General features: G+C 39.6%; 1 protein-coding gene across 7 annotated transcripts in view; it reads right to left on the bottom strand.

Annotated features, from left to right (window-relative positions):
- LOC133564665 (arf-GAP with Rho-GAP domain, ANK repeat and PH domain-containing protein 1-like) overlaps window positions 1–23,662 on the bottom strand; it is a 180,233-nt gene that overhangs the window by 134,293 nt on the left and 22,278 nt on the right. For 6 of the 7 annotated variants that reach the window (XM_061919125.1, XM_061919126.1, XM_061919127.1 and 3 more), the window contains exon 2: window positions 6,497–7,547. In XM_061919125.1, the coding sequence (XP_061775109.1) occupies window positions 6,497–7,542 (1,046 nt within the window). In that variant the 5' untranslated portion in view covers window positions 7,543–7,547. Of the gene's footprint in view, window positions 1–956; window positions 1,069–6,496; window positions 7,548–23,662 lie in introns of those variants that run through there. The other variant, XM_061919131.1, reaches the window with a different exon arrangement.

Below are 23,662 nucleotides of genomic sequence, written 5' to 3'. Positions count from 1 at the left end.
TATCACAAAAAAATAAGAGTTGTAGAAACTGATGGAAACTCAAGACAACCATGACAGTATGTTCTCTACAAGTGTATGTAAACACAGGGTTGTAGGGAAGATATAGTCTCTGGGTTTTTTCGTGACCTAACATATATTCTGCTCTACCCCTGTACTGAACACTCTATAACGGATAAACCACAGAAACCTTGATATATATATATATATATATATATATATATATACACATATATATATATATATATGTATATATATATATATATATACACAGTATATATATGAGGTATATAACCTTGACTTGGTCCTTTGATAAGTAGCTCACCTGCTAAACAAGTGTAGGCCCCCCCGGCTACAGAGCATTGTGAATACTGCTAACAACTGAGGTCATCACATGTATGAACATCATGGTGTCATCAGTGCGAGGTATACCTCCCTAAAAATAGTTCCACAATAACAGGAAACTGGCCTTTTCACACGGTTCTTCCTATTTCTCAGCGGAAGAGCACTTTGCCGTGTTGCATTTAACCCACTCTCAGCTACCTTATATTAGAACCAACAACCTCAGTGAGGGCTCTTTGCGCCAACGGGCATAGTTTATGTGAGGAGTTCTGAAAACGTTAGTATAGCGATACAACTTTGTGGTTGACAATACAGTATGACGTACTGTACTACACCAATGCAGCTAAAAGAACAGTTTGTACAACAGCTATAGAAACCGTTAGAAAATCGCATCCTGTTCTAATTCTAATATTAGCCTTCATTCTAAGAAACCCTAAAGCATCCTGTTTGGCGCATTACGACTTCATAATGTCAGACAAGAGATCTAACAGCAACTTCTTTCTGAAGAAGACAGCACTGAATTAAAAGTCTTGCTTGTTTGGAACACAGACAAAGGGGCAAGAGGGCCTGAAGGACAAAGCAACAAAGAGATGCATAAAAACCTAGGTCAAAGTTACCTGCTCTGTTATGGTCAAAACAGGTCCTCTTCCACGATGATACCATCATTTTAAGAGTAATATAGAGAGCAGAGGGAGGGAGTGAGGAAAGAAGGGGGAGGAGGCAACAAGGGGCATCGACATCCGACTCCAAAAAGCCATCACTAGCAAAAATGTGACAAGACATCCTGGAGAAAATAACTTCACTCAGAACAGTTTTTAACAGTACTGTTCTCCATTGTGACTTCCTTCTTCTCACTGTAGCCACTTCCTGTTGAAGCGAGAACAGAGGGCAGAGGCCATGAGTGCAGGTCAAAAGTATCACACGCTGCACTCCGTATTACTACTAGGTACTGCGGTATCAGCAGTTATTGTTCAAGACAAAATGGACAGAAAGTGCACACAGGAGAGGCACACATCTTCTTCCCCCCCAGCTCCCATCGATTGATGAGAAGTGCAGTGGATCATTTTGTACACCAGATGGCAGTACTGTCTTGTGAGAAAAACTATTTGGCTGATGACTCGTAGGGGAAAACAGGGTTGTTTGTCACAGGAAACAACAAATACACTGTACCTCAAAATTGAGGAATAAAAATGTACGGAAATTGGGTCAGAGCTCACCTACGCAGTCTTCTCTAGAGTCGTATCAAACTGTAATTATTCAGTATTTGTCTTCTAGAACCTGCACCTGGGGATAGGTTGATTGGCAACACTAAATTGGCCCTTGTGCGGGGGTCGGCAACCTTTACCACTCAGAGCCATTTTGACCCGTTTCACAAAATAAAGAAAACTATGGGAGCCACAAGACTCTTTTGAAATTTTAAATGAAATAACACAGCGTACAAAATTTTTTTTTTTTGCTTTGTGCTATGTATTAACCAGGGGCCTCAGACACGCGGCCCGCACCTTAATATGAAAATGTAATATTAGCGCGGCCCGCAAGTTTTATTTGAATGCCGATTGACAACATCCCATTTGTCGACCATCACGATTTTTACGGGAGACTACCGAGTTTCAGAGCGACTATTCTCTCGACTTTTAGCTGGTTTTTACCCAAACAACAATAATGAGGGCGTGCTATGATGAAAAGGCGTTTAGCGCCCTTTAAAACCGTAACAAACAGCTTACTAGCCCATTCACATCTTTTATGAGGCTTCTGCAGACACACATAAGCGACTGCAAAGCATACTTGTTCAACAGCCACACAGGTTACACTGAGGGTTGTGATATAAATAACTTTAGCACACTTACTAATATGCGTCACACTGTGAAACCACACCAAACAAGAATGACAAACACATTTTGGGAGAACAGCCGCCCTGTAACACAACATAAACACAACTAAACAAATACACAGAATTCTATGTATCCGTAACTCTTCCGGGCTACATTATACATCCCCACTACCACCAACCCCGCCCACCTCAACCGACGCACGGAGGGAGGGCGGGGGGTGTATAATGTAGCCTGGAAAAGTTAGGGATGCATGGGATTCTGGGTATTTGTTCTGTTGTGTTTATCAATCAATCAATCAATGTTTATTTATATAGCCCCAAATCACAAATGTCTCAAAGGACTGCACAAATCATTACGACTACAACATCCTCGGAAGAACCCACAAAAGGGCAAGGAAAACTCACACCCAGTGGGCAGGGAGAATTCACATCCAGTGGGACGCCAGTGACAATGCTGACTATGAGAAACCTTGGAGAGGACCTCAGATGTGTTTATGCTGTGTTACAGTGCAGATGTTCTCCCGAAATGTGTTTGTCATTCTTGTTTGGAGTGGGTTCACAGTGTGACGCATATTAGTAAGAGAGTTAAAGTTGTTTATACCACAACCCTTAGTGTAACCTGTACAGCTGTTGAACAAGTATGCCTTGCAGTCGCTTGCGCATTTAGTCAGCAGCCGCACACTACATGTGGCCGGCCAGCACTCACATAGTTTTAAAGCGGACGCGACGACATGGTCGAGAGGACTTTTAAGGCATTGCCATCATGGCACGCCCTCAATATGGTTGTCCGGGTGTAAATCTGAGAATGTTATCCTGGGGAAATTTCTAGGAGAGGCACTGAAGTCCAGAAAACCTCCCAGAGAAATGGGGGGGGGTCGGCAAGTATGCAGCTGAGCCACATCAGAGTGATCCAAGAGCCGCGGGTTGCCGACCCCTGCCCTAGTGTGTGAATGTGAGTGTGAAGGCTGACCGTCTGTCCGTGTTGGCCCTGTGATGAGATGGCGAATTGTCCAGGGTGTACACCGCCTTCCGCCCGAATCCAGCTGAGATAGGCTCCAGCACCCCCGCGACCCCGAAAGGGACAAGCGGTAAAAAAGGGATGGATGGATGTCTTCAAGGCCAGATGTCTTCAATAGGGGGGGCTGCCTTAAACCTCCCAAAGCTAACCAACACTTCCCCCCACCCCACCTGGAAACTAATTTTAAAAATAATTTTGTTCCTGAATACATGTCCTTTTCCACGAGTGCATGCACATCTGTGCGAGTCCAACTACAAGAATGCTGGCAATCTTGGAGATTGCCTACGCTTTTACCTCAGCAGTCAGCGCACTTGCCTCTCTCTTGGCACTTGGTGAAGGCGGTCACACGCCCCTCCCCCTCTCTGTTTCTGCCCGCTTGCCTCTATGTCTCGGTCTTGTTTATACATTTAACAGCCTCTTTTTCTGCCCTGTCCTCCTCCGTTGCAAGTGTTGTGGACTCCGTGTAGGTCGTCACATTTTCTTTGGGGTTGGTTGTCACATATAAGTATTAGGGCTGTCAAATTTGGCCCATTTACTCGGTGTTTGTGATCGGCATTAAAAGACATCATCAGGGAATGGGAATCTCCTAGTTCAAGAAAATCAGCCAATGCTGATTAGTGGCAGATCGATCGGCACATTCCTAATTTCAAGCCAACATATTGAGCTTCAATTCAATGTAGGAATGACTATTGAAAGATGTTTTGATAATTAGCAATTCACACTGTGACTACTAACCCTGTTTTTCATCTATTTACATTCTTACTTCCTGCTCGTTCAGACCTATTCAGCTATCTAATGAATTCCGACCCATCAGCAAGCATTTTCATACATACCCTCAAGGACTATTTATGAAGGACAGCACTAGTGAGGCTGGGGTCGCATTGTTGGCGTGTTCCCAATATCCAGGAAGTTGAAGAGGCAACGTGCAGGTAAAAAGGTATTTAATACAAACCCCGTTTCCATATAAGTTGGGAAATTGTGTTAGATGTAAATATAAACGGAATACAATGATTTGCAAATCATTTTCAACCCATATTCAGTTGAATATGCTACAAAGACAACATATTTGATGTTGAAACTGATAAACTTTTTCTTTTTTTGCAAATAATCAATAACTGTAGAATTTGATGCCAGCAACACGTGACAAAGAAGTTGGGAAAGGTGGCAATAAATACTGACAAAGTTGAAGATTGCTCCTCAAACACTTATTTGGAACATCTCACAGGTGTGCAGGATAATTGGGAACAGTTGGGTGCCATGATTGGGTATAAAAGCAGCTTCCATGAAATGCTAAGTAATTCCCAAACAAGGATGGGGTGAGGCTCACCAATTTGTAAGCAAATTGTCGAACAATTTTAGAACAACATTTCTCAACGAGCTATTGCAAGGAATTTAGGGATTTTACCATCTACGGTCCGTAAAATCATCAAAAAGTTCAGAAAATCTGGAGAAATCACTGCACGTAAGCGATGATATTACGGACTTTTGATCCCTCAGGCGGTACTGCATCAAAAACCGACATCAGTGTGTAAAGGATATAACCACATGGGCTCAGGAACACTTCATAAAACCACTGTCAGTAACTACAATTGGTCGCTACATCTGTAATTGTAAGTTAAAACTCTACTATGCAGAGCAAAACCCATTTATGAACAATATCCTGAAACGCCGCCGGCTTGGCTGGGCCCGAGCTCATCTAAGATGGACTGATGCAAAGTGGAAAGGTGTTCTGTGGTTTGACGAGTCCACATTTCAAATTATATTTGGAAACAGAGGAAGTGGTGTCCTCCAGAACAAAGAGGAAAATAACTATTCGGATTGTTATAGTCGCAAAGTTCAAAAGCCAGCATCTGTGATGGTATGGAGGTGTATTAGTGCCCAAGGCATGGGTAACTTACACATCTGTGAAGGCACCTTTAATGCTGAAAGGTCCATACAGGTTCTGGAGCAACATATGTTGTCATCCAAGCAACGTTATCATGGACGCCCCTGCTTATTTCAGCAAGACAAGTGTTACAACAGCGTGGCTTTGTAAAAAAAAAAGAGTGCGGGTACTTTTCTGGCCCGCCTGCAGTCCAGACCTGTCTCCCATCGAAAATGCGTGGCGCATTATGAAGCGTAAAATACGACAGCGGAGACCCCGGACTGTTGAAAGACTGAAGCTCTACATAAAACAAGAATGAGAAAGAATTCCACTTTCAAAGCTTCAGCAATGAGTTTCCTCAGTTCCCAAATGTTTATTGAGTGTTCTTAAAAGAAAAGGTGATGTAACACAGTGGTGAACATGTCTTTTCCCAACTACTTTGGCACGTGTAGCAGCCATCAAATTCTAAGTTAATTATAAATTGCAAAAAAAAAATAAAGTTTATGAGTTTGAACATCAACTATCTTGTCATTGCAGTGCATTCAATTGAATATGGGTTGAAAAGGTTTTCAAATCATTGTATTCCGTTTATATTTACGTCTAACACAATTTCCCAACTCATATGGAACTGGAGTTTGTAAGAAAATAAACAAAAGGCAAGGGCCACTGGAAAAGGCTCTAAAAGCATAAGGAGGGGTATGTTGCAGAAAACTGATCAGGTTACAAAACAACAAAACCGAATGCTGGAGAACAGCAAAGACTTACTCGTAAGAACGTACAGCAGGAGACGCGTCCACAAACGATATAAATGATGAACAATCAACAACGTTACGACACAAAGGTGGCAAAAGGCTCAACTTCAATAGTGTTGATTGCTAACAGAAAACAGGTGCGGGAACTAGTGCTCAGAAACAGGCGTGAAGCTGTTACAGGAAAACACCAACAAAACAGGAAGAGCCACCAAAATAAGAACGCGAGACAGGAACTAAAACATTACACGCAGAAAAATACCAACAAACTCAAGATAAGAGACAGCCTTTTGTGACAGGCCACGACAGGCCTCCACCAAAGCTTGTATGTCCACCTGAAAACCATGGTCTTCTTTCTGCAGAGGACATCGGTGTGTGGCGAAACGGGGTTATACTTATCCAAATGTGTAACTCTGACAATATAAATAGACCACTGCAAAGGACGCTGGATATGCCTTGATTTTGTCATTTCGACTGCATTACTCATGCAATCACAAACATTTTTTAATAATTATTCTTTGTCCCGTGAGTTATAGTTGAATCTGTAAAATCCTGTTCACAACAAAGAGCAATACAAATAGAGTCTTTTTGGTGGAGGTAGGATTATACCGAGTGACTCTGCTGGACTAAGCCCCTGTCTCTTTCAAATGTCATCCACATAGGAGCAGTATAAATCTGAATCTGCACTCACTTACCTGTGAGTTCTGGAAGACAGTGCAGGACGCCTGCATGGAAGTCTCGGAGGGCCTCTTGGCGCAGCCCCAACTTTTGGAGGCAGTGGTGGAGCTGTTCTCCTTTCCCTGGGGGAAGAGGTTGTGAAGGAGGTGGGAGGGATTTTTTGTGTTCCATCACTGCTTGAATCGGGAGCTGGCACTGGAAGGGATAATGTCTGCAAGTGTGTTTGGGAGGTGGGTACCCAAGGCGGCTGGACAGGTCCTTGTGAAGGGTTCTGGGTCAGAGTGTAGGACAAAGGACTACTCGGAGCAGTTTCCATTTCGACGGCATTAATGGGCTGGTAGGGTGAAGCGGGGCTTTGTGCAGAGGGTGAGGGAGTTAAGGCGGAGATGAAGCGCTGTGGAGGGGAGTTCAAAGTCCTCCGTGGTGGGACTGGGGGCAAAGAAGGTTGAGAGTCCAATAGCACTGGAACATTGAGATGGAACTTTGTCCTCTCTTTTGGAACTGGCCTCTTCTTCTCTGCATCTACTCCTTCAACCGCAATGCATTCCGCTTTAGGTTGAACATTTGTCATCCTGTCTTCTTCAATTTCTTCCTTCATTCTGGACACTTGTTTGTTTCGAGGGACTGTTTTTTCTCCGTCTCCAACTGAAGATTCAGTGGTCTGTTGATCTTCGTTCAGGACACCTTTGTCCTGCTGAACAAGGACTGGTGAGCCCCCACTCGGTGACGCTCTACGGTGCTCGTTCTCCTCCAATTGTTGATCTCTCTCTGGTCTCTCAACTGGTAGATCGATTGTATAGGCGTCAAACTGTGGCGGAGATGGGACATCTCGAGATTTGTTCAGGTTAGCCAGGATGCGTCGCCGATGGCCCGGCAGTGAGATTCCCATCAGCTCCAGCTGGTCTGTGGTGAGGTTGAGGCATTCCGCTAAAGTGGACAGGCCTGCACCCTCAAAAGCCTCACAATACTGTTCGAGACGAAGGCCACTCAACCAGTCCCGCACAGCAACGCAGGACTCAGGCTGAGACATGTCAATGCAGTCACACCTCAGATCATGGTTCATTCAGTCTGTGGAAGAGCATGAAGAACAATGAAGATTTTGATCATAAAACTGGGCTTGCTAGCATCACTACCAATGGTACTGAACCTAAGTTGTATTTCCGACTAGTGTAAAGTGTAGATAGATAGATAGATAAAATGATGGATGGATGGATGGATGGATGGATGGATGGATGGATGGATGGATGGATGGATGGATGGATGGATGGATGGATGGATGGATGGATGGATGGATGGATGGATGGATGGATGGATGGATGGATGGATGGATGGATAGATAGATAGATAGATAGATAGATAGATAGATAGATAGTACTTTATTGATTCCTTCAGGAAAATTAAAATTCCAGCAGCAGTGTACAGAGTTGAGATCAATTTAAAAAAGAGTAAAAAGTAAATAATGGGGGTTTAAAAGGAAACAAAATAGAGAAATATTACAAAAAGAATACATTACATTGTAGGTAAGAACTTGGCTGACATGACATTTTGAAAAGCGTCATTGCACCACAATCGATGGTCCAAATAACTACACGCTAATAACGACTGAATGTGAATAATTAATTCATAACATGAATACATAACTATGCATTATGATAATACCCCATGTTAGCATTTAAGATAGCTCGCTATTAGTGTTCTACAATTGGCTAGCGATTAGTGCTCTAGTTGCCAGCTAACAATTAGCGCTCTCGTTGGCAACGACCAATTGCCGCTTTTGTATAGCACGCTAACAATTAGTTAGCAATTAGTGCTCTAATTTTCAGCCAACAATTAACGCCCTCGGGCCTTGAGTTAGACACCGATAATGTGTTGAATTATGTTGTTTTGGAAGTGCCTTTGTTTTTTTAAACTTCAGACTTTGACAGTTTATTTTTCTACAGTAGCTAAATTGGTTATTGAAGTAAATAAGGCCGGATGATTACTTGAGCAGGGATTCTCAAACCTTGGTACATGTACCATTAGTCGTAAGCCGGCTCCATCAAGTGGTACGCCAAAGATTTTATTCAATATTTAAGTACAATCTTTTATTTTCCTAAATATATATATCCATCCATCCATCCATCCATTTTCTACCGCTTATTCCCTTTTGAGTTATGGGGGGCGCTGGTGCCTACCTCAGCTACAATCGGGCGGAAGGAGGTGTACACCCTGGACAAGTCGCCACCTCATCGCAGGGCCAACACAGATAGACAGACAACATTCACACTCACATTCACACACTAAGGCCAACTTAGTGTTGCCAATCAACCTATCCCCAGGTGCATGTCTTTGGAAGTGGGAGAAAGCCAGAGTACCCGGAGGGAACCCACGCATTCACGGGGAGGACATGCAAACTCCACAGATAAAGATACCGAGCCTGGGATTGAACCCAGGACTACTCAGGACCTTCGTATTGTGAGGCAGACGCACTAACCCCTCTTCCACCGTGAAGCCCCTTATATATACACTAGGGGTGTAACGGTACGTGTATTTGTATTGAACCGTTTCGGTACGGGGCTTTACCGAACAAGTTTCTACCCTAAAGTCTTAACAAGCTGCTTTGCTTCTTCTGCCTTTCTCTCAGCACCCAGCATTGTCCCACCCACACAACCATCTGATTGGTTACATATATATATAGCGGTAACAGCCAATCAGCATTGCGTATTCAGAGTGCATGTAGTAAATGCTTCAGCGTCGAGCAGATAGGTGTTTAGCATGTGAGCATAAGGCAGCGTACTCTCCCCAAATGATGATAAACACCTCCCAGTCAACTACTACTAACATCACTATGAGCCCGCTGACCTTCTAGAAACTTAAACTGCAGCTCAGCTCGCTCGCAGTTCTGGCTTGAGGTGAAGGCTAATTAGCTTTTAGCGTAACGTTAGCTCATTTTGCTGTGTGTGTGTGTGTGTGTGTGTGTGTGCGTGCGTGCATGTGTGTGTGTGTGTTTGTTTTACGGACAGAAAAGCTTTGAATGGCAGGGTCCCTGCTAGCACATGTTGATAAAAATATAATATTTACATAATAAAATCAACTACAGGCTTCCCAAATGCTGTGATAAATTAAACATGATGAGTTGACTTGAAACTGTTTAATGTTGCAAGATTTTATATGTAGAAGAAAAGTGTTGTCAATTTATTTATTCTGAGCAACAATTTGAGGCAGTTTAATGTTGATTAACGTGGGCAGAATTATTATAGTGTTCCCAATGTTTAAAGGATAAAGCCATTGTTTACAAATTTGGTAAATAAAAACCCCAAAAATTTATATTTTGTTGTTTACTTACTGTACCGAAAATGAACCAAACCGTGACCTCTAAACCGAGGTACGTACCGAACCGAAATGTTTGTGTACCGTTACACCCCTAATATATACAAAACAATGTGTTACTGTTCGAACTGTGTACTGGTACATTAGCCAAAATATTTTACATACTTATTAAACAAAGCTTCTAACTTGTTTTTAATGAATATTTAGGCATACTACGCAACTGTATTGTAATGTTAGTCATTATGATAGTACTTGGGGGAAAAAGTTTGAAAAACCACTTCACTCGAGAATATTGATGGATGGAAATATGAAAAAGGGAAACCTCAACAATATTTTAAGATAGTTTTTTGGTGACAATGTGATGGTTCACAACTTTACTTCCAAAGAGAAGATAACGGAATATTTTGCTTAACGTTGCAAAAACATCAATGTCAGACTATAAAAAACAAATGGATAAACAATAAAGACCAATGAGGAAGTTGCGTAGGAGGGAGGAAGTGTTAATAAGTGGTTGACAACAAATCCTTTTTGACGAGTTCAGCAATTTTCCGCATTTTCCCCTAGCATGCAGTATGTCAGTCAAAGCCTATTTTGATATATTTAGAAACTGATTACTAACGATGAATTTAAATATGGTTGCCCCTTGGTCAGGACAAAAAGGATGAATAATCTGTTACAGAGGTGTCAAAATGTAGCAAACAAAATGGACACAATCGCACAACAGAGGAAGTGCAACTTACACAACACACATTGACACACACACAGACCGTCCAGTTTACCGCAAAGAAACTCCATATCGTTGCATCTACACTCTTCTCCTGTGCAATCAGTTCAGATGTGAACAATCCTGTTGATTATGAGGGTTTCGCAGTGTTTTCTGCACATAAACAACTATTATTATTCTCGATAAAATGTCTTCTGTCTTAATATTTCCGGGTGTCTGAGCGATATGTCTGAAAACTGTATCACGATAGAAGTTTTTTATATTGGTCCATATCGATAATTATTGATATTTTTATGATCTATGGAAAATCAGGACCAGGAGAAAATACCAAATGTTACATTTTTATTTCAAATGTAATGTTCCTTTTTATAATCCCCACAGCTATCACGGCAGAAAGGAGGGGAAATGTCAACACAAACATAGAAAACAATCAATGTAAACAACATTCTAAAATCACAATAAACACTTACTAATAACCTCTTAAAATCCCCGCTTCCGCCATCCTAGTCACTGTCGTTGTGTCCTTGGGCAAGGCACTTTACCCACCTGCTCCCAGTGCCACCCACACTGCTTTAAATGTAACTTAGATATTGGGTTTCACTATGTAAAAGCGCTTTGAGTCACTAGAGAAAAGCGCTATATAAATATAATTCACTTCACTTCACTTAAAATCAAGGTGCAAAAATAAGAAATATGTAAGAAATGCTAAAAAAAATTCAACACAATCGTGCAAAGTCTGAAAATGTTAAATAAAAAAACCTAAAAAGACCAATTTTTTGCAGGTTTACTGCCAGGAAGTTACGTGGTCTGTGTAACATTTAATTTGGTCTGTTAGTCTTATTTAAGAATGGAAATAAATGTATGTTATGCAGTCATTTTTATTTAAATAATATGGGACCAAATGATAATTTTTTAAGTGGCATTTATTTTTTATTTTTGGTGATTTATTTAATTCACACAGTCCTGCACTTTAGTTCCTACCTGTTGTTTCCGTACATCCGAATACAGAGTGGACAAAATGAAAAGATGAGCACGGCGAAGGACTACGGTCCTTTTAAAAAAACAACAACTCATAAACTGTCAAGGTGACTTTTCCTGTTTTACTAACAATTGATTTGCTCTCTGGCGCTCTCATTTTTACTTTCTCTTCTCACTCCGTCCAGAGAATCAAGGACGAGACAACAAAATTGCGCAACCAAACGTGATAGTTGATATTGTTAAGCGATTGTACTCAGGAACAGTGCAGTAAACCACTGTCAGAAACGACAGTTCGTCGCTACATTTGGAGGTGCGAGTTAAAACTCTACAACGCAAAAGCGAAAGCCATTTATCAAACAACACCCAGAAACGCCGCCGGCTTCTCTGGGCCCGAGCTCATTCAAGATGGACTGATGCAAAGTGGAAAACTGTTCTGTGGTCTTTCAAATTGTTTTTTAAAACTGTGGATGTTGTGTTCTCTGGCTCAAAGAGGAAAAGAACCATCCGAACATTTATAGCTGCAAAGTTGAAAAGCCAGCATCTGTGATGGTATGGGGGTGTATTAGTGCCCAATGAATGGGTAACTTACACATATGTGAAGGCACCATTAAAGGGGAACATTATCACAATTTCAAAAGGGTGAAAAACAATACAAATCAGTTCCCAGTGGCTTGTTGTATTTTTGGAATTTTTTTTCAAAATTTTACCGGTCCCGGAATATCACTAAATAAAGCTTTAAAGTGCCTTATTTTCGCTATCTTCGAAACCACTGTCCATTTCCCTGTGACGTCATACAGGGCTGCCAATACAAACAACATGGCGGTTACCACAGCAAGATATAGCGACATTAGCTCGGATTCAGACTCGGATTTCAGCGGTTTAAGCGATTCAACAGATTACGCATGTATTGAAACAGATGGTTGGAGTATGGAGGCAGATAGCGAAAACGAAATTGAAGAAGAAATTGAAGCTATTGAGCGAATAGCTAATGACGCTATTTGGCCATAGCGTAGGTGTACCTAATGAAGTGGCCCATAGCATGGCTGCCTTATTAGCATCGCCGGTAAAATGTGCAGACCAAACGATCAGGACTTTCGCATCTTGTGACACTGGAGCAACTTAAATCCTTCGATTGGTAAGTGTTTGTTTCGCATTAAATGTGGGTATCTAGTTTCAAATGTACATACAGCTAGCGTAAATAGCATGTTAGCATCGATTAGCGTAGCATGTTAGCATCGATTAGCTGGCAGTCATGCCGTGACCAAATATGTCTGATTAGCACATAAGTCAACAACATCAACAAAACTCACTTTTGTGATTTCGTTGACTTAATCGTTGCAAATGCATCTGCAGGTTATCCATACATCTCTGTGCCATGTCTGTCTTAGCATCGCTGGTCAAATGTGAAGACACCCTGGTACATTCAATGGGGGACTGGCGGCAGATTTCTTGCCAGTGGGGCAACTTGAATCCCTCCCTGTTAGTGTTGTTACACCCTCCGACAACACACCGACGAGGCATGATGTCTCCAAGGTTCCAAAAAATAGTCGAAAAAACGGAAAATAACAGAGTTGAGACCCGGTGTTTGCAATGTGAAAATGAATATGGCGGGTGTATTACCTCGGTGACGTCACGTTCTGACGTCATCGCTAAAAGACCGATAAACAGAAAGGCGTTTAATTTGCCAAAATTCACCCATTTAGAGTTCGGAAATGGGTTAAAAAAATACATGGTCTTTTTTTGCAACACCAAGGTATATATTGACGCTTGCATAGGTTTGGTGATAATGTTCCCCTTTAATGCTGTAAGGTACATACAGGTCTTGGAGCCACATATTTTGCCATCCAAGCAACGTCTACTTCATGGGCGCCCCTGCTTATTTCAGCAAGACAATGCCAAGCCACAATCTGCACATGTTACAACAGTGTGGCTTCCAAGTAAAAGAGTGTGGGTCCTAGACTGGACTGCCTGTAGTACAGACCTGTCTCCCATTGAAAATCAATGGCGCATTATGAAGCGTCAAATACCACATCGGAGACCACTTAAGCTGTACATCAAGCAAGAATGGGAAAGAATTCCACCTGAAACGCTTCAAAAATTGGTCTCCTCAGTTCCCAAATGATTACTGAGTGTTGTTAACAGGAAAGGCCATGTAACACAGTGGTAAATATGCCCCTGTGCCAACTTTTTTGCAATGTGTTGCTGCCATTAAATTCTAAGTTAATGATTATTTGCAAAAAAAAATTAAGTTTCTCAGTTCGAACATTAAGTATCTTGTCTTTGCAATCTATTCAATTGAATATAAGTTGAAAAGGATTTGCAAATCATTGTATTCTGTTTTTATTTACCATTTACACAACATGCCAACTTCACTGGTTTTGGGTTTTGTATATGCATATATATATATCTATACTGTATAAATTATACATGTATTATACACACTGTATATATTTTATACATCTATATATTTCATATATATATATATATACACATGTGTATATATGTATATATACACTTATACATACATACATATATATATTTTTTTGTATATATATATATATATATATATATATATATATATATATATATATAAATATACATACAGCTATATACATACATACACACATATACATATACATATATATATACATTATATATATGTAAGTAACTAAGTGTATGTGTGTAGCGCCTTGTTTTGAAGTATTTGTGAAAACCATGATTACACTACACTTTTTTTTAACCATTTAGGGGCTATTGTGTTAGCATTAGGTTAGGAATGTTGTTGTGTCGGCGGTAGGGAATGCGTTATGTCAGTGGAGGGCCTCCATGACTATAATGGCATTGGGATCAGGGTGTAGCATGATTCAGACACATGCTTTTGTCTTGTTTAGTCCAGAATTCAACGGAGACAAATGGAAAACATGTGCATACAAAGTCTGTTTAACAATGCGATAGGCCTGGCCCGTAACAAATTTGACCTACAAATGTATTATATTATATTGTATAAAATATATATAATTATTGCTGATAAAGAATATTATTTTCTAAATAATTCTGAGACCAAATTAACCACTGCTGTAATGATAATACATAATAATGCAAGTATACCCTTTTAAATGCAGTAAACGTGTATTTTTTGGTATATCTTAACACTGTAATTGGAATATACATTTTAAATCTCCAAGTTAAATCAAACTAAATCTTAATAAAAGTAAAATACTCTGTACTTTCCGTACTATAGAGCGAATCGGTATATACGCGGCACCCATCAAAAATATGTTTCTATATATTAGCTGCATCGGACTATAAGTCGCCGATGTAAACATTGTGAAATGAGTTACTTACACAGAAATAGTTTGTAAATTTTTATTTACATATCTTAACTGTTTCCAAATGGTGGCTGTAACACGGCAGTAAATACAAAAGTCATCGTCATGGAGCCACTAGCGGCGGAAGATAGCTCTCCAATCAGCTAAAGAGACTCAATAACTCCACGGTGATGTTTTAGTGAATTTACTGAGGAATTTGTGAAACTAAAACAATACTAAAACTATTTCACTGTAAGGTAATAATACTAAGACAGACACTCATAAATATGTTAGCTAATTACGATAGCACGTACAAATATGCATGAAAAAACTCCTGCAGACATCACACATAAGACGGTTTAGTAAGTATGAATTGTTTTAGCTAGATTGTAACACTTACAAATGTTGCTTGGAGTGAAGAATTAAGAATCCTTTCGAGCAGAAACACGGTTTTACTTCACCCCTGCAGTAAGCGAAGTCGTCCACAAGATGGCGCCTTAGTACAAACAATAACACACAATTTCAGTGTTTCTGCTTGTGTGTAATTGAAACTACCGAACACAAAACATTGTGACTGTTAGCGAAGGAAAATCCATAAATCAGCCGCACCGCTTTATAAGCCGCGGGTTTCAAAGCGTAGGTAAAAAGTAGCGGTTTATAGTCTGAAATGTCTGCTGGGAAAATGTTTCGCTTGATTAAAAATAGGCTCTGTCTCTGTTAAGGAAGGGTTGGGGGGGTCCCTAAATCTACATTTAGAGATTTAGACATAGACTTCCTTTTTATTGTCATTCAAATTTGAACTTTACAGCACAGATAAGAACGAAATGTTGTTACATAAGCTCATGGTAGTGCAGGATTAAAAAAAAGCAATAAGGTGCATATATAATTAAATAAATATATATAAATAATATATAAATAATATATAAAATAAATAAATATATATAAATATATATACATATAAATAAATCGTTTACTGTACAGATAGATATATTGCACTTTTTCACATGCGTCAAAGTTTATGGATGTATGTTATATTTTAACGTTGAGTTTAAGTTTATTTGGAACATGCAAGCATACAACATGATACATCACAATTTCCATTTTCTCTTTTCAACATGTTCGACAAGGAGTAGGAAGAAGCAGAGTTTATTTAATCCAACCCAAACTTTTCTTTTACATAACAGTTGCTAAAACTTTTTTTCACTTCCTATTCTCAATTTATTCACAATATAAAGTAATAACAATACAAATAAATAAATAAATAATAATTGGTGAAGTAAGTTATATTTATTATGATGAGATAAGTAAGATTATTTTGAGAATGAATGAATGGATGAAATACATTCAGAATGTATATCATGGTTTTTCATCTTTGTACTTTGTAAACACTTTAAGTTTGAAGAGTTTCTTGAAGTGGATCATATTAGTACATTGTTTGAGTTAATCCATTCCATAATTTGAATCCACATACAGATATACTGAAGGTTTTAAGTGTTGTACGTGCGTACAAATGTTTTAAATTACATTTTTCTCTAAAACTTTATTTCTCCACTTTTTTTTTTTAGAAGAATTGTTGTATATTCCAGGAGTAGCAGGTTATAGTTTGCTTTGTGTATAATTTTAGCTGTTTGCAAATTCACTATGTTGTGGAATTTCAGTACCTTTGGTCCAACAAATAAAGGACTTGTATGTTCTCTATATCCAACATTATGTATTATTATAACTGATCTTTTTTTCTAACACCGTTAGTGAAAGAAGTGTGCTTTTGTAATTATTTCCCCATATTTCTACACGTTGTTCCCTTCCTGGGGGAAACCAGAGGTTAAAACACGATACACTGCTCAAGCTTAACCTATTTTTACCGTAACAATTTAAAAGGTTACTATAGTTTGATCCTCTTTTTTTCCCCCCACTCTTTACCTGCTTTCTTTTGTAATTCAAGTATTCATTTCATTTATGTACTGATGCATTTGAAGCTATTGCAATTTTGAGAGTAGACGTAATTATTCCTCTTCATTATCTATATTGTCAATTCCATTGGTATTTGTATTGTTCCTTTGTAGTGCAATAATGTTCAATGTAAAGTGTGTGTTTTTACTATCAACGTCACTAATTGTTTTTTCTGTATGACTGTTGGTAAGCACGGGGAAGGACTATGGTCCGTTTAAAAAAAACAACTCATAAACTGACAAGGTGACATTTCCTGTTTTATTAACATTTGATTTGCTCTCTGCAGCACTCATTTTACTTTCTCTTCTCACTCCGTGCAGAGAATCAAGAGCGAGACAGCAAGATGATGCAACCCAACTTGATAGTTGATATTGTTAAGCGATTGTGCTCAGGAACATTTCAGTAAACCACTGCCAGTAACTACAGTTTGTCGCTAAACTTGTAAGTGCAAGTTAAAATTGTACTATGCAAGAGCGAAAGCCATTTATCAACAACACCCAGAAACACCGCCGGCTTCTTTTGGCCAAAGCTCATCTAAGACGAACTGATGCAAAGTGGAATAGTGTTCTGTGGTCTGACAAGTCCACCTTTCAAATTATTTTTTGGAAACTGTGAACGTTGTGGCCTCCAAAACAAAGAGTATAAGAACCATCCGGATTGTTATAGGCGCAAAGTTCAAAAGCCAGCATCTTTGATGGTATGGGGGTGTATTAGTGCCCAAGGAATGGGTAACTTACACATCTGTGAAGGCGCCATTAATGCTCTAAGGTACATACAGGTCTTAGAGCCCCATATGTTGCCATCCAAGCAACGTCTTTTTCATAGACGCCCCTGCTTATTTCAGCAAGACTTATTTCATATTTGAAAGTACAGTACTAACGATAAAAAGAACAATAATCTAACTGTTCCGGCACCGCTTAGGGTTAGGAACTTTTGTGGTATGTATAATAAATAAAACTTGTGTCTGTCCGTGTGCACCCGTGACACTAAGAACAGGGAGTGCTGCAGCTTTGGGGTCTACATGTACATAAAACTGCAACTACAGTACTTGTTGAAGAGATGCTAGTCTGCTTCCTGACTTCTGATGGCATGATGCTGAAGTATAAACAAACACAACTGTAATTATTGTAATTGGTTTAAATTTATCAAGATCTTATACAGAGAAAAAATGTTTCTGCCCCTATATGACCCCTTGGCCCACATCTAAGGGATTCTGTATCTTTACTCGTGATGTTCTGTTCATGGTATTATGCTGCTAATACTGATTATTACCCTTGAGTGAGATTGGTCGATACCAATCACATGTATTAACTATAAATGTCTCAATGTATTTATTTTGAGTGCTATTAACAGTTCAACAACACCGTATTTTCCGAAATATAAGGCCGCTATTTTTTCCCCTACGCTTTGCACTGCGGGGCTTATAAAACGGTGCGGCTATTTAATGGATTTGTCTTCCGTTATTGGCCATAATGTTTTGTATTCAACAAACATGTGCCATCTTTTGGAGGATAGCCCACCGCAGATGCTGCGGGTGGAACGTCAACTGTATTTCCTTCTGTTTAGTGCCTTTAACCAAAAGTACAGGTGCTGTTCCATCTACTAGTCCTCCATAGCGGTTCTACTCGTACGGATTCCTAATTCATCACTGCAAGCGACATTTATAAGTTTTACAATGTAACCAAAACAATTCATACTTCCTAAACCGTCCCATGTGTGATGTCTGTCAGAATGTTTTCATGCATATTTGTTTGTGATATCGTAATGTAATCAAGCTTGCGTCATCAGCATTAGCCAATATGCTAACACATGTCTGTGTTACTATTATTAACGTCGATCATAAGTTGTTTTTGTCAAAGAAACCTTTGTTTTTATATGGCAAAGAGACAAAGTATGCAATATTTTCACCAAAAAATATTTCAAAGTGGAATATATATTGTGAAGTAACAAAGAATCCTTTGTTTTTATATGGCAAACAGACAAAATATGCAATATTTTCAGCAAAAAATATTTCAAAGTGGAATATATATTGTGAAATAACAAAGAATCCTTTGTTTTGATATGGCAAACAGACAAAATATGTAATATTTTTACCAAAAAATATTTCAAAGTGGAATATGTATTGTGAAGTAACAAAGAAACCTTTGTTTTTATATGGCAAACAGACATAATATGCAATATTTTCACCAAAAAATATTTCAAAGTGGAATATGTATTGTGAAGTAACAAAGAAACCTTTGTTTTTATATGGTAAACAGACAACATATGCAATATTTTCACCAAAAAATATTTCAAAGTGGAATATTTATTGTGAAGTAACAAAGAAACCTTTGTTTTTATATGGTAAACAGACAACATATGCAATATTTTCACCCAAAAATATTTCAAAGTGGAATATTTATTGTGAAGTAACAAAGAAACCTTTGTTTTTATATGGTAAACAGACAACATATGCAATATTTTCACCCAAAAATATTTCAAAGTGGAATATTTATTGTGAAGTAACAAAGAAACCTTTGTTTTTACATGGCAAACAGACAACATATGCAATATTTTCACCAAAAAATATTTCAAAGTAGAATATTTATTGTGAAGTAACAAAGAAACCTTTGTTTTTATATGGTAAACAGACAAAATATACAATATTTTCACCCAAAAATATTTGAAAAAGGAATATTTAATTTGAATTAATTGGAGCCTTAAATATGTCAATAATTATTTACAACGCTGATTTTGATTCATTATTATTTTTGTCGTTTTTAAACATAAACAATTAAACAATAAATGGCCCTGCGATGAGATGAAGACTTGTCCAGGGTGTACACCGCCTTCCGCCCGAATGCAGCTGAAATAGGCTCCAGCACCCCCCGCAATCCCAAAAGGGACAAGCGGTGGAAAAATGGATGGATGGAATTAAACAATAAAACAGCCCGCATTTATGTTATTAGTGTCAACATTTCAAAAACATTTTGTAACATTTGACCTTTTTCATCTTTAATTCCACTTCTCTTTATTATTATTATTAGTGTTTGTAGATTGTGCCAAGTTAGCACACGCCGGCAAATTTAGCACATCAGTATCTGCATTACTCCAGCTGTGTTTATATTTGTGTTCACTTTTCATATTTCTCAAGAGGAAGAACTAGTAAGCTTCTTTAAAAACGCTGACGTCGACAGAGGTTTTCCAATGTTGCAACTGCTGACATCCCTTTCTCAAAGTCTTTACTTCATCACCGTTGTCGTTTTCCCTTAGTTTTTTTTTTTTTTGCTTTCTGGACATTTCGATTAATTTATGTCCCCACTCTCCCCTATTGTATTCCTATCCACTCCCACTGAATCCCCCACGGACACAAAGCAGCCAATAACAGGGTCTCTGTGCTGCTGCACAATGGGGAGGTCTGTTGCTTGGGCAAACGCACGCACGCACGCACACACACACACACACACACACACACACACACACACACACACACACACACACACACACACACACACACACACACACACACACACACACACACACACACACACACACACACACACACACACGGTGCAGGAACACTGTAAGACTCTGGTCACACATTCTAAAACAAGTAGTCACTTAATAATGTGTGTGAATAGGTGATGGGGTGCTTTTGGCAGCGCTTCAGGCTTCGTAAGCCCCTTTCTGAGACATACCCACGCCAACTGAAGACATTACTTAACACATTTTATTGTCTTTGAACACAAATCATCAGTCAAAATAATAAGGTTGAGGGGCACAAGCTAATGCATGAGGTGCAACCTGCGCAGTCAATACAAGGGTTGTATCGTAGTGTGGTCGAAAAATTGGTTTTGATTGACTATCAAACTTTCCGGACTTTAGAGATGCGCGGTTTGCGGTCTCATCAGCGGAGTCCGCGGATAAACCGCGGGCCGGGCGGTTGACATGACGAAACAATTGATTTTAATTAGATTCGGGCGGGTGGCGGTTGAACCATCCGGAAATATTTGATATGCATGGTTCTGTGATTGGTATCCTTTCAAAGCGCCATTTAAAACCCGTGTCATAAAGCGAAGAAGACAATAAGAGACGCTATTGGGGCGGTATAGCTCGGTTGGTAGAGTGGCCGTGCCAGCAACTTGAGGGTTGCAGGTTCAATTCCCGCTTCTGCCATCCTAGTCACTGCTGTTGTGTCCTTGGGCAAGACACTTTACCCACCTGCTCCCAGTGCCACCCACACTGGTTTAAATGTAATTTAGATATTGGGTTTCACTATGTAAAGCGCTTTGAGTCACTAGAGAAAAGCGCTATATAAATATAATTCACTTCACTTCACTTCACTATTATTCTCCTGAATGACTGCCGGTAGTCACCCAGATAATAAGTATAGGGCGAGCTATGAAGCCATTGGCTTTGTCGCCTACTACAACTTCTACGATCTGCTTGTCAGTCCAGCATCATGTTGTGTGTGGCTTCCACGGCAACACGCACACGACTGCAAGGCATACTGGGTGACACAGAGTACACTAATGGTTGTGATATAAACAATTTTAAAACTCTTAGTAATATGCACCACGCTGTGAAGCCACACCAATTAAGAACGACAAACACATTTCGGGAGAACATCCTCACAGTAACACAACATAAACGCAACACAACAAATACCCAGAATCCTTTGTATTCATGACACCCCTGACTATTTTATACACTCTGCTAGCAGGTGCGTCGGTAAGGTGGGCGTGGTTGGGGGTGCGGGTGTGTAAAATATATTCAGGAATGTGTCACGGATACAAAGGATTATGGGTATTTGTTGTGTTGCGTTTATGTTGTGTTACTGTGAGGATGTTCTCCCGAAATGTGTTTGTCAATGTTGTTGGGTGTGGCTTCACAGCGTGGCGCATATTAGTAAGTGTTAAAGTTGTTTATATCACAACCGTCAGTGTACTCTGTATCACCCGGTATGCCTTTCAATCTTGAACGTGTAATTGCGGAAGCTGCACACAACATGTTGCCGGACCAACAATCGGTTCGTACATGTTGTTGAAGGTGTCTAAGGCAATGGCTTCACAGCACGCCCATATTCTTGTAATCAGGATAAACACTATTGGATAGTCGCGGGAACGTTAGCGGTTCCAATTGTCATCATTACTGTGTGAAACAGGTTTAAATAGCTCTGTGAGTGGTAAAGGCGGACAACCTCTGATGTATTTCAGCGGGCGGTTGGCGGGCGGGTACGGTCCTGATAAAATGTTGGTTCGGGTGGACGGCGGGTGGATGACGACTATGGTGATGCGGATACGGATGATATAATTGCCTATCCGCGCATCTCTAATAGGGCGCACCGGATTATAAGGCACACTTTCGATAATTGGTCTAATTTTGATCTTTTTTTCGTAAATAAGGCGCACCGGATTACAGGGCGTATTAACCCTGTAACACCCCTTGTTGTAAAATTACAATGTTACATTTAACTATCCTAAAAAACAATATCATATATATATATATAGTTTTTTTTTTCTTTTACCACATTTACATAGTCATTGGGTCCTATTGTTTATACAAACCCCGTTTCCATATGACTTGGGAAATTGTGTTAAATGTAAATATAAACGGAATACAATGATTTACAAATCCTTTTCAACCCATATTCAGTTGAATATGCTACAAAGACAACATATTTGATGTTCAAACTGATAAACATTTTTTTTTTGTGCAAATAATCATTAACTTTAGAATTTGATGCCATGCGAAAAAGAAGCTGGGAAAGATGGCAATAAATACTGATAAAGTTGAGGAATGCTCACCAAACACTTATTTGGAACATCCCAGAGGTGTGCAGGCTAATTGGGAACAGGTGGGTGCCATGATTGGGTATAAAAACAGCTTCCCAAAAAATGCTCAGTTTTTCACAAGAAAGGATGGGGCAAGGTACACCCCTTTGTCCACAACTGCGTGAGCAAATAGTCAAACAGTTTAAGGACAACGTTTCTCAAAGTGCAATTGCAAGAAGTTTAGGGATTTCAACATTCACAGTCCATAGGGGAAGCGAACCATCCAGACTGTTATCGACGCAAAGTTCAAAAGCCAGCATCTGTGATGGTATGGGGGTGCATTAGTGCCCAAGGCATGGGTAATTTACACATCTGTGAAGTCACCATTAAAGCTGAAAGGTACATACAGGTTTTGGAAAGACATATGCTGCCATCTAAGCGCCGCCTTTTTAATGGACGCCCCTGCTTATTTCAGCAAGACAATGCCAAGCCACATTCAGCACGTGTTACAACGGCGTGGCTTCGTAAAAAAAGGGTGCGGGTACTTTCCTGGCCCGCCTGCAGTACAGACCTGTCTCCCATCGAAAACGCGTGGTGCATTATAAAGCGTAAAATACGACAGCGGAGACCCCGGACTGTTGAACGACTGAAGCGCTTCATAAAACAAGAATGGGAAAGAATTCCACTTTTAAAGTTTCAACAGTTAGTTTCCTCAGTTCCCAAACATTTATTGAGTGTTGTTAAAAGAAAAGGTGATGTAACACAGTGGTGAACATGCCCTTTCCCAACTACTTTGGCACATGTTGCAGACATGAAATTCTAAGTTAATTAATATTTGCAAAAAAAAATAAAGTTTATGAGTTTGAACATCAAATATCTTGTCTTTGTAGTGCATTCAATTGAATATGGGTTGAAAAGGATTTGCAAATCATTGTATTCCGTTTATATTTACATCTAACACAATTTCCCAACTCATATGGAAACGGGGTTTGTACTTCCTTGTGGTCTACATAACATGTAATGGTGGTTCTTTGGTCAAAATGTGGCCATGCGATGAGGTGGCGACTTGTCCAGGGTGTACGACGCCTTCTGCCCGATTGTAGTTGAGATAGGCTCCAGCGCCCCCCGTGACCCCGAAGGGAATAAGCGGTAGAAAATGGA

Source organism: Nerophis ophidion, linkage group LG13, assembly GCF_033978795.1.
Source record: "Nerophis ophidion isolate RoL-2023_Sa linkage group LG13, RoL_Noph_v1.0, whole genome shotgun sequence".
NCBI lineage: Eukaryota > Metazoa > Chordata > Actinopteri > Syngnathiformes > Syngnathidae > Nerophis > Nerophis ophidion.
Note: the sequence above shows the minus strand (reverse complement) of the source record. Positions and strands in the feature narration are given on the sequence as shown.